Genomic DNA, 12,713 nt, shown 5'->3' on the forward strand with positions numbered 1-12,713 from the left:
GAATAGCCAGAGGAATATCACAAAAGCATTTAGGAGAGTAAAGACATATTAGAGTATGTCTGTTTAAAGCTGCTTTATATTGTTGTGTATTTTAAAAAGCTCTATAAATGTCCTAAAACTATGTGCATTTTGCTTGTTAATAAAAATGTAATATATTACATCTCATAATTCAGTTGAATTCATTATGTATTGTATTGTGTAATTTAATTACATTTTTATATAAGTTTTGGTTCACTAATTTTATTACATTAAATGTTATTGTATGATGTTCTGTTTTAAGAATTAATTATGACATAAATCATATGCATTAGTACACAAATGACATGCTTGTAATAAAAAATAATAATTATGCCCTATTGCTTAATAACAAATAACTTAGTCACAAAACATACCTAAAAATGTTATTTCTTTAAAATAAAATATTATTATATGAATTAAGGCGTTTGATTGATTACATTAAGATTTGTGATTACACTGTTCTTTAGTCAAGGCTAGACAACCAATTAATATTTATACTAAGTACCCACAAAACATAGCTAGCATTCTGTCATTTATTTAAATGTCTGAACTGTTAATAAGAAAAATAATAATAGTCATATGCTGATTCTTGATGTCTGTGTCTTAAAAAAAAAAAAAATCCCCATAATGTATTTTAAAAAACAAAATTCAGAAAGTCCGATATGTGGCAAGAGAGAATGTTAACGAATATAATCTATTAACATCAAATAACCACTTTTGGACAGTGATAAGATAAGTGCCTTATTCTACTTTTTGTTGTTGAAAACTGTATAACCAAAAACCACAATCATGAAGAAAAATTGCTTGCGTGGGCACGAGTGAAGAAAGAGGAAGAAACATTTACTGTTTGTGCAACATTTGGAAATAAACACTGTTAACCATGAGAATTTGATCAGTGTAACGCCTGAGAGACTCGCCAGAACACGGTAAGAGTTACGCTGGTTACTGAGTGAATATAGTCAGTCTATAGTCTATTTACTGTTGTAGAAACCACTCACCTAATCAAAAGGAAATATTCTCAATGAAAAATTGTTTATGGAAATGTTTTTAAAGCTAAAGATTGTTTTTATAATGTTCACTGTGTGTGTGATCCTGTGTTGTTGTTCTTGTAGTGATGTCACTGATGATGGCTCCTCCTCTTCCTCTGGTGTTTCTGCTCATGATTCACGGTGAATTACATCACATCATTACATACGTACAAAGACACACAAAAACATGAAAATAAAGACAAATAAATTAATAGAAACAGTTTGAAAGCCAATTATGTACTTACAATGAAATCTCAATTAAAAACATTGACATGTGAGGGAGTCCAACTCAAAACATCGCATTCTTAACTTAAAAACACTCAAAGGAATCAATTTACTAAGTTTTAAGTTGTTCTGCAGCAAATTCCATGTAAAGGGAGCAGAATAAACAAAGGCCTTTTTACCCAGCTCAGTACTGACATGTGGGACAGAAAGCAAGACAACAGCCTGAGAACGGAGAGAGTAATGACCAGCACTTTTTTTCATAAGAAGTGAACATAAATAGGATGGAAGCACACCAAGAATAGCCTTATATATAAATGTGTACCAATGACAAAGCCTCCGTGTGGCCAAAGCAGACCACCCTACACGAGAGTACAGCTCACAGTGGTGGCTGCGAGCTTTACAATTAGTAATAAATCTAAGACATTTCTTGTCTGAAGGTAAATGAAAATCTATTAAATAAATTTCAGGGCCAGGGGACACATTTACTTATTTACTTATAAATATTTTAAAGGACCTTGATGAGAATGACACAGTCCTTATTCCAAGTATTGTTGGTGGACAGAGCCCTGAAAAGGGAAACCACTTCATTTTGTAGGTACAGTGAGGAAAATAAGTATTTGAACACCCTGCTATTTTGCAAGTTCTCCCACTTGGAAATCATGGAGGGGTCTGAAATTGTCATCGTAGGTGCATGTCCACTGTGAGAGACATAATCTAAAAAAAAAAATCCAGAAATCACAATATATATTTTTGAACTATTTATTTGTATAATACAGCTGCAAATAAGTATTTAAACACCTGTCTATCAGCTAGAATTCTGACCCTCAAAGACCTGTTAGTCTGCCTTTAAAATGTCCACCTCCACTCCATTTATTATCCTAAATTAGATGCACCTGTTTGAGGTCGTTAGCTGCATAAAGACACCTGTCCACCCCATACAATCAGTAAGAATCCAACTACTAACATGGCCAAGACCAAAGAGCTGTCCAAAGACAAAATTGTACACCTCCACAAGGCTGGAAAGGGCTACGGGGAAATTGCCAAGCAGCTTGGTGAAAAAAGGTCCACTGTTGGAGCAATCATTAGAAAATGGAAGAAGCTAAACATGACTGTCAATCTCCCTCGGACTGGGGCTCCATGCAAGATCTCACCTCGTGGGGTCTCAATGATCCTAAGAAAGGTGAGAAATCAGCCCAGAACTACACGGGAGGAGCTGGTCAATGACCTGAAAAGAGCTGGGACCAGCTGCAAATAAGTATTTGAACACCTGAGAAAATCAATGTTAATATTTGGTACAGTAGCCTTTGTTTGCGGAGTTTGAGCTCCCTCCAAAGATTCTCTATTGGGTTTAGGTCTGGAGACTGGCTAGGCCACGCCAGAACCTTGATATGCTTCTTACAGAGCCACTCCTTGGTTATCCTGGCTGTGTGCTTCGGGTCATTGTCATGTTGGAAGACCCAGCCTCGACCCATCTTCAATGCTCTAACTGAGGGAATGAGGTTGTTCCCCAAAATCTCGCAATACATGGCCCCGGTCATCCTCTCCTTAATACAGTGCAGTCGCCCTGTCCCATGTGCAGAAAAACACCCCCAAAGCATGATGCTACCACCCCCATGCTTCACAGTAGGGATGGTGTTCTTGGGATGGTACTCATCATTCTTCTTCCTCCAAACACGTTTAGTGGAATTATGACCAAAAAGTTCTATTTTGGTCTCATCTGACCACATGACTTTCTCCCATGACTCCTCTGGATCATCCAAATGGTCATTGGCAAACTTAAGACGGGCCTTGACATGTGCTGGTTTAAGCAGGGGAACCTTTCGTGCCATGCATGATTTCAAACCATGACGTCTTAGTGTATTACCAACAGTAACCTTGGAAACGGTGGTCCCAGCTCTTTTCAGGTCATTGACCAGCTCCTCCCGTGTAGTTCTGGGCTGATTTCTCACCTTTCTTAGGATCATTGAGACCCCACGAGGTGAGATCTTGCATGGAGCCCCAGTCCGAGGGAGATTGACAGTCATGTTTAGCTTCTTCCATTTTCTAATGATTGCTCCAACAGTGGACCTTTTTTCACCAAGCTGCTTGGCAATTTCCCCGTAGCCCTTTCCAGCCTTGTGGTGGTGTACAATTTTGTCTTTGGACAGCTCTTTGGTCTTGGCCATGTTAGTAGTTGGATTCTTACTGATTGTATGGGGTGGACAGGTGTCTTTATGCAGCTAACGACCTCAAACAGGTGCATCTAATTTAGGATAATAAATGGAGTGGAGGTGGACATTTTAAAGGCAGACTTACAGGTCTTTGAGGGTCAGAATTCCAGCTGATAGACAGGTGTTCAAATACTTATTTGCAGCTGTATCATACAAATAAATAGTTAAAAAATCATATATTGTGATTTCTGGATTTTTTTTTTTAGATTATGTCTCTCACTGTGGACATGCACCTACGATGACAATTTCAGACCCCTCCATGATTTCCAAGTGGGAGAACTTGCAAAATAGCAGGGTGTTCAAATACTTATTTTCCTCACTGTATATTGTGGAGTGTGTGTCATTAAAATAGCCTTTTAATGCCACAACATCCCAGGTTCAACGAGCTACCAACGTCTGCTGCGTTGCGCCTTCTAGTTTGCCCATCAAAGTAAAAACAGTGAGTGATGTTCCATAGCACTAAAGACTTTGCAAGTGTACAGTTGCACGTGACGTGTTGCAGCATGTTTGTGTGTTTTTGCAGAGTTCCCTCAAGCCAGTCCATGACACCAAGTCCAGCCTCCTCGCCTACCAGGTCACGACCACACCATGCAAAGGGGAAATTGACTGACTGCATCATCTTGGTTCCACAAAGAATTGACTGCACATACAACATGAATTTACTTCAAACTAAAGATTTGACTTTACATACAGCAAAAGACACTGCTTGTATTTGTGTCTCATTAGCTCTCAAAAAACTTTAACCTTACAGTTCATTTTAACACAGCTAACTCAACATTAATTGTTTTTTAATCTTCACAATGAATAGCCAGAGGAATATCACAAAAGCATTTAGGAGAGTAAAGACATATTAGAGTATGTCTGTTTAAAGCTGCTTTATATTGTTGTGTATTTTAAAAAGCTCTATAAATGTCCTAAAACTATGTGCATTTTGCTTGTTAATAAAAATGTAATATATTACATCTCATAATTCAGTTGAATTCATTATGTATTGTATTGTGTAATTTAATTACATTTTTATATAAGTTTTGGTTCACTAATTTTATTACATTAAATGTTATTGTATGATGTTCTGTTTTAAGAATTAATTATGACATAAATCATATGCATTAGTACACAAATGACATGCTTGTAATAAAAAATAATAATTATGCCCTATTGCTTAATAACAAATAACTTAGTCACAAAACATACCTAAAAATGTTATTTCTTTAAAATAAAATATTATTATATGAATTAAGGCGTTTGATTGATTACATTAAGATTTGTGATTACACTGTTCTTTAGTCAAGGCTAGACAACCAATTAATATTTATACTAAGTACCCACAAAACATAGCTAGCATTCTGTCATTTATTTAAATGTCTGAACTGTTAATAAGAAAAATAATAATAGTCATATGCTGATTCTTGATGTCTGTGTCTTAAAAAAAAAAAAAATCCCCATAATGTATTTTAAAAAACAAAATTCAGAAAGTCCGATATGTGGCAAGAGAGAATGTTAACGAATATAATCTATTAACATCAAATAACCACTTTTGGACAGTGATGAGATAAGTGCCTTATTCTACTTTTTGTTGTTGAAAACTGTATAACCAAAAACCACAATCATGAAGAAAAATTGCTTGCGTGGGCACGAGTGAAGAAAGAGGAAGAAACATTTACTGTTTGTGCAACATTTGGAAATAAACACTGTTAACCATGAGAATTTGATCAGTGTAACGCCTGAGAGACTCGCCAGAACACGGTAAGAGTTACGCTGGTTACTGAGTGAATATAGTCAGTCTATAGTCTATTTACTGTTGTAGAAACCACTCACCTAATCAAAAGGAAATATTCTCAATGAAAAATTGTTTATGGAAATGTTTTTAAAGCTAAAGATTGTTTTTATAATGTTCACTGTGTGTGTGATCCTGTGTTGTTGTTCTTGTAGTGATGTCACTGATGAAGGCTCCTCCTCTTCCTCTGGTGTTTCTGCTCATGATTCACGGTGAGTCGCTCATGCTGGAGAAGATTTTATTGTTCTTTAGTCACTTTTCAAAGTCTTTCTTTCAAATCATGAGTGCGGACCCCCTGTTAAAACCCCTTTCACAAACACATTTCTGTGGAAAAAAAAAATCATACAAATAAAGTAAAAAAATAAAGGCAGTCAGAGCTAAAATTAAAAAGAATAATAACTTTAGATAAATGTTTAAATTCTTCTGATTAGAATTAATTAATGTACAATATTAAATATGTGCATCAATTATGATTATATTCATGTTTTTAATGTGTTTAATGTGTAAAAAATAAATAATGTGATGAACACGAGGGGTCAGTAAATATGAAACTATCGTTTTTGTGTGAACTATCCCTTTAATGTGTGTTTCAGGAGTTTTCAGTGTTGATAATGATTGGGGTGTGAGTTACATTCCTTCACACATCTGTGCACTAAAGGACTCACCAGTGATTATGAGATGCACTTATACATACCCTGATGAACATAAGATCAAGAAAGTGTTCTGGACCGAAACACCGGTAATAGATAATGAAGATCTGTCTGAGGACCCTGAATACCGTCAGAGGCTTCAGTATCTGGGAGATAAACAGAAGAACTGCAACGTCAGACTGAGTCATGTGACACTGAAGGATTCACACATGTACTATTTCAGATTCATCACTGATAGACCTTTTGGAAGATGGACTGGTGATCCAGGAGTGACTCTTACTGTCACAGGTGACTCTGATGAGTTTCATCTCTTCTTCTGCATTATGTTGAATAATAATCAGTGTATGACAGCAGCACTAGATATAATGTGTGTGTTGTGTTCAGATCTTCAGGTGGAGTCTCCTGAGAGAGTGACAGAGGGAGATCCAGTCAATCTGAGATGTAAAAGCAGCTGCGCTCCGACTGACAGAGACACATTCATCTGGTACAGAAACTCACAGATGATATTAACTAACCTCAGTAACACACTCCTCCTCAACCCAGTGAGAAGAGAGGATTCAGGCAGATACAGCTGTGCTGTAAACGGACACACTCTCATCTCTCCTGCTGTTCAGCTCAATGTCACGTGTGAGTGTCTATTTTATTTAGTGTATAATAAAATTGTACAGTTCAGAGGGGTTGCTAAGAACATTTTAAATGCATCAATAACTTCAACACCCTGCATTTATTGCATTTTATGTATTTTCCATTAAACCATAAAGCTATACATTTAAAATGTTACATTGTAAATTAGTTATTAGGCAGATGTTATCAATCTCTCTGAACATCTTTGTTATTTCCTCATCAGTGCTTTGAATCAATAACGGTTTATTGAAACCTGCAGACTGACAATCCCATAGACATATGCATCTATGTATTTATTATGTCTATGGAACAGATAATGAGGGCTTTAAAACTGCAGTGAGCTAAATGAAGGAGTTTCTGCTTTTAAAACTGTGAACAAAATGGAAAAGAGCGCAGCGTGTCAAGATGAAAAAACTGAAAAAACAGACGAGGCATCAAGATGTGTGTGTAATGCATTATGTTGCCTTTTTTTTTTTTTTGTTAACAACCTATTTTTCATCACCACTTCACTAGGGTGAAAAATTTATATTAAGTGCAAGAATTTATATTAAAATCTGTATTATTTGACATTTATAATACGAGTGAATCTTCACAAATATCAGGAGCATTTGACAATAATCAGGGGCTTGAGCCACAAAAGTAGCTACTCACCAATTGCAGATTACAAGAGGACAATCTGTCCTTATCTTCTGAGCTATTCTGAGATGGTATGAAGTCTGTGGTCTGAAGTGTTGTTTTTGGCGGCCTGTTTTAATTTGAGTTTTAGTCTATTCTTTGTGTCAAGCTGTCATTTTAGTTTTTATTAGTTTTAGTCACGTTCATACTCTTTTTAGTCTAGCCAAGTTTCAGTCAACTAAAAGTCTGAGCGTTTTAGTCTTATTTTAGTCAGAATTATCCATGACTATTTTCGTCTAGTTTTAGTCAATGAAAACTGATGACATTTAGTCTAGTTTTAGTCAATGAAAATTGTATTTTAGTCTCTATTTAGTAATGCAATTCTATTTAACCCAGTCAATATAGTGTAGCCTATGGAAAAATAGCAAAAATAGCGAACAGAAAAGTAACTGTCACGATCACGTTCTTCTGCCTTCATCTGTGTGTGCACTTCATTCCCCAGAATCCTCCGTGGCGCACACCTGCACTCACTCACGCAATCACTAATCTACTGCATCACCTGCACCCCCTCATCAGTCTCACCCTTTATATTCAGCACTCTCCCTTCACTCCTTGTCTGGTCTCGTCTATACCCGTCATTTCATGACTCACAGACTCCCTGATCACTTACCTGGATTCTTACCTACGACGCATCACCATCCATCTGCCAGCCTGCCATCTTCTTCAATCTTCCATCCTTCATCACCTACAAGAAGGAAAGAAAGAGAGACTTTACCAACCAGCTAAGCTTTCTCTGATTATCTGTGTTGCTGATACTCACCATTTATCTGCATCTCCGTTCATTCTGCAATTAAAGAGTTAAACTTACCATCTTGTCTGCTTCCTCTGTGAACCCTGACAGAAGACCAGACCACACACATAGTAATATCCAGCTTCAGTGCCCAGGATGTGTTGGAACCTGATCGCGGCGCTGGCTCAGGACAGCCGGCCAGGCATCCTGCCAGCCCGCCAGAGCCAGAGCCAGAGCCAGAGCCAGAGCCAGAGCCAGTCGCCTGCCCGCCAGAGCCAGAGCCAGAGCCAGTCGCCTGCCCGCCAGAGCCAGAGCCAGTCGCCTGCCCGCTCGAGTCTGTGAGTGTCGTTCTCCCCGAGCCAGAGCCAAAGTTTTCAAAGCCCTCTTCATCGCTGGTCCCATCCAGCACTAAGCCCTCTTCACCGCTGGTCCCGTCCAGCACAGAGCCTTCTTCACCACTGGTCCCGTCCAGCACAGAGCCTTCTTCACAGCTGGTCCCGTCCAGCACAGAGCCTTCTTCACCGCTGGTCCCATCCAGCACAGAGCCTTCTTCACCGCTGGTCCCGTCCAGCACTGAGCCCCCTTCACCGCTGGTTCCATCCAGTACAGAGCCCTCTTCACCGCTAGTCCCGTCCAGCACAGACTCCTCTTCACCGCTGGTCCTGTCCAGCACAGACTCCTCTTCACCGCTGGTCCCGTCCAGCACAGAGCCCTCTTCACCGCTGGTTCCGTCCAGCACTGAGCCCCCTTCACCGCTGGTTCCGTCCAGTACAGAGCCCTCTTCACCGCTGGTCCCGTCCAGCACAGAGCCCTCTTCACCGCTGGTTCCGTCCAGCACAGAGCCCTCTTCACCGCTGGTCCCGTCCAGCAAAGAGCCCTCTTCACCGCTGGTCCCGTTCAGCACAGAGCCTTCTTCGCCGCTGGTCCCGTCCAGCACAGAGCCTTCTTCGCCGCTGGTCCCGTCCAGCACAGACTCCTCTTCACCGCTGGTCCCGTCCAGCACAGAGCCCTCTTCGCCGCTGGTCCCGTCCAGCACAGACTCCTCTTCACCGCTGGTCCCGTCCAGCACAGAGCCCTCTTCACCGCTGGTCCCGTCCAGCACAGAGCCTTCTTCACCGCTGGTCCCATCCTGCACAGAGCCTTCTTCACCGCTGGTCCCGTCCAGCACTGAGCCCCCTTCACCGCTGGTTCCGTCCAGTACAGAGCCCTCTTCACCGCTGGTCCCATCCAGCACAGACTCCTCTTCACCGCTGGTCCCGTCCAGCACAGAGCCCTCTTCACCACTGGTCCCGTCCAGCACAGAGCCCTCTTCACCGCTGGTTCCGTCCAGCACAGAGTCTTCTTCACCTCTGGTCCCGTCCAGCACAGAGCCTTCTTCACCGCTGGTCCCGTCCAGCACTGAGCCCCCTTCACCGCTGGTTCCGTCCAGTACAGAGCCCTCTTCACCGCTGGTTCCGTCCAGCACAGAGTCTTCTTCACCTCTGGTCCCGTCCAGCACAGAGCCTTCTTCACCGCTGGTCCCGTCCAGCACTGAGCCCCCTTCACCGCTGGTTCCGTCCAGTACAGAGCCCTCTTCACCGCTGGTCCCGTCCAGCACAGAGCCCTCTTCACCGCTGGTCCCGTCCAGCACAGAGCCTTCTTCACCGCTGGTCCCGTCCAGCACAGAGCCTTCTTCACCGCTGGTCCCGTCCAGCACTGAGCCCCCTTCACCTCTGGTTCCGTCCAGCACAGAGCCCTCTTCACCGCTGATCCCGTCCAGCACAGAGCCTTCACCGTTGGTCCCGTTCAGCTCAACGCCCTCTTCACAGCTGGTCCTGTCCAGCTCAACGCCCTCTTCACAGCTGGTTCTGCCCAGCACAGAGCCCTCGTCGCTGCCCAGCGCAGAGCCCTCGTCGCTGCCCAGCACAGAACCCTCGTCGCTGCCCAGCACAGAGACCTCGTCGCTGCCCAGCACAGAGCCCTCGTCGCTGCCCAGCTCAGAGCCCTCTTCGCCGCTGGTTCCGCCCAGCTCAGAGCCCTCTTCGCCGCTGGTTCCGCCCAGCTCAGAGCCCTCTTCGCCGCTGGTTCCGCCCAGCTCAGAGCCCTCCTCGCCGCTGGTCCAGTCCAGCTCCGAGCCCTCTTCGCCGATGGTCCCGCACAGCTCAAAGCCCTCTTCGCCGCTGGTCCAGTCCAGCTCTGAGCCCTCTTCGCCAATGGTCCCGCACAGCTCAAAGCCCTCTTCGCCGCTGGTCTTGTCCAGCTCAGAGTCCTCTTCGCCGCTGGTCCTGTCCAGTCCAGAGCCGCCTTCATCACTGGTCCTGTCCAGCCCAGAGCCGCTTTCGCCCCCTGCCTCTTCCAGTCCAGTGTTAAAGCCTGATATTTCCCCAAAGGAATTTTGGGGGGGGGGCTATCAGTCGTCCCCGCCATGGCCGCCCGAAGGGTCCTCACCGCCATGGCCGCCCGAAGGGTCCTCACCGCCATGGCCGCCCGAAGGGTCCTCACCGCCATGGCCGCCCGAAGGGTCCTCTCCGCCATGGCCGCCCGACGGGTCCTCACCGCCATGGCCGCCCGAAGGGTCCTCTCCGCCATGGCCGCCCGAAGGGTCCTCTCCGCCGTGGCCACCTCCTCAGCCAGCTCCACCTAGGTCACCTGAGCCATCCTGGAGTCCGTCTTCCTGTTCATCCTCCAGTCTCGGACTCCAGGATGCCCACCCCCCCTCCCGTACTCTGCCGTTTACGGCGCGGGACGCACCTTGCGGGAGGGGGGAGTTATGTCACGGTCACGTTCTTCTGCCTTCATCTGTGTGTGCACTTCATTCCCCAGAATCCTCCGTGGCGCACACCTGCACTCACTCACGCAATCACTAATCTACTGCATCACCTGCACCCCCTCATCAGTCTCACCCTTTATATTCAGCACTCTCCCTTCACTCCTTGTCTGGTCTCGTCTATACCCGTCATTTCATGACTCACAGACTCCCTGATCACTTACCTGGATTCTTCCCCAAGATGCATCACCATCCATCTGCCAGCCTGCCATCTTCTTCAATCTTCCATCCTTTGTCACCTACAAGAAGGAAAGAAAGAGAGACTTTACCAACCAGCTAAGCTTTCTCTGATTATCTGTGTTGCATCTCCGTTCATTCTGCAATAAAAGAGTTAAACTTACCATCTTGTCTGCTTCCTCATGTGAACCCTGACAGTAACACTCGTCTCATTCGTGGAGCATATTACTAGTCTTGTGGTGAGAAATTTATCCATGCAAATTAATACACAGAAAAAAATTGTTTGCCGTCGTAATCTTTAATCAAAGTCTGAAAAGTTACTTCCGGTCTGGAATGGCGTTCCTTCTCTGATGATGTAGGTTTGATGGCTTGGTTTGGGAAACGCTTAACCACTCCCCTCAAACCGTTAGTCTGTAATGAGCGAGAGATGGAGAGGAGGAGCGCTAGAGTAAAACCCTGCCCTCTGTTCAATATTCTGTTTCACTGGGAAATACGTCACAACACTGGAGAAAAGTCGTTTGCAACTTACGGTTCACGGGGATTTTAATATAACTACATGGCTAAATATTTTACCACTTGCTTATAAATCTATATAGAAGTAGTGCATTTAATAATACGTTGTTTAAATTGTGCTTAAAAGTGAATTACGTCTATTAAAGAGTGTATATGTGTACAAAGAGAATTGCAATGCTGACAAAACAATGCTACTTTTTTTTTTAAAGTAGCTGATAACTTCTGGATTTGAAATAAAAATAGTGAGTATGTGTTTGTGGTACAGCCGTGGATCAGTTACGCACTGCAAACGCAGCATATGTGAAAGCACTAAAGCGCGAGCTGCTCCTGCACTGCATACACACTGCACACGGAGTGTGTGAAACGGGTGTCAGACTTAACTTTGTTTTTTGTCGTATACGCTAACTCACCGCAGCTGCATCTTAAATAATGCCACGAGTGGGGCTTTAATGCACGAGTGGTAATGCGCACTGCGCAGTGCGACCTGATGCAGCCCCTGAAGTGAGACACGGGAACAGAAATACTGCAAAATAATAATAATGCGACTAAACGAGACGGAATAACGTCATAACATTTTGTCTTGTCTCGTTTTGGTCAACGAAAATGAAGAGACATTTTATTATTTTTATTTTGTAAACCACATTTAGTCTCGTTTTTATTCGTCAACATTATTGCATTATACATTTAATAATAGTTATCGTCACATGACCAGCATTTACGTTGCATCTCGTCTCGTTTTCGTCACGTGATAAAGGTTCGTTGACGACGATATTTAGTCATAATTTTCGTTGACGAAAGCAACACTAGTCTGAAGTTTGAAGAAAAATGAAATTTCAAATATTTCTCCTGTAGATCCTCCAGGGAATCCTGTGATCTCCATCAGTCCATCTGGTGTAATAGTGGAGGGAGATTCAGTGACTCTGAAGTGCAGCAGTGACTCAAACCCTCCTGCAGAAATCAGCTGGATTAAAGAAGGAACGTTTGTAGGATCTGGAAGAATCTACAGCATCTCAAAGATCAGCTCTGATGACAGTGGAGAATACAAGTGCAAGTCCAGCAATGAACATGGAGAGAAATACTCTGATGCTGTGACTTTAAACGTCATGTGTGAGTTCATGATAAAACATAAGATGCAAATTTTCTGTTTTGATAAATTCAGTCCATATTAGTCATTTTAAAAATGTGTAATAAGATTTTAAAAAACAATTTGATAATTGTTATAAGATCCCCAGCTGACTCTGAACTGCAGCTGGTTTAAGGAGAATAAACCCTCTGCTCTG

The 12,713-nt window shown here is 43.0% G+C and overlaps 1 protein-coding gene and 1 long non-coding RNA gene across 3 annotated transcripts in view; both read left to right on the forward strand.

Annotated features, from left to right (window-relative positions):
- Positions 1–902: 902 nt before the first annotated feature.
- Positions 903–4,655, forward strand: LOC311076722. The gene is made up of 3 exons (XR_014604696.1): positions 903–944; positions 1,131–1,187; positions 4,005–4,655. It is a non-coding gene; the product is annotated as an uncharacterized lncRNA (long non-coding RNA).
- A 478-nt stretch (positions 4,656–5,133) lies between these two features.
- Positions 5,134–12,713, forward strand: part of LOC311076070 (cell adhesion molecule CEACAM5-like) — a 121,420-nt gene continuing 113,840 nt past the window's right edge. The window contains exons 1-5 of one of the 2 annotated variants that reach the window (XM_084103937.1): positions 5,134–5,227; positions 5,414–5,470; positions 5,852–6,196; positions 6,293–6,535; positions 12,286–12,540. In XM_084103937.1, the coding sequence (XP_083960063.1) occupies positions 5,416–5,470; positions 5,852–6,196; positions 6,293–6,535; positions 12,286–12,540 (898 nt within the window). In that variant the 5' untranslated portion in view covers positions 5,134–5,227; positions 5,414–5,415. The remainder of the gene's footprint in view (positions 5,228–5,413; positions 5,471–5,851; positions 6,197–6,292; positions 6,536–12,285; positions 12,541–12,713) is intronic. The other variant, XM_084103938.1, reaches the window with a different exon arrangement.

Source organism: Abramis brama (genome assembly GCF_963993115.1).
Source record: "Abramis brama genome assembly, chromosome: 25".
NCBI lineage: Eukaryota > Metazoa > Chordata > Actinopteri > Cypriniformes > Leuciscidae > Abramis > Abramis brama.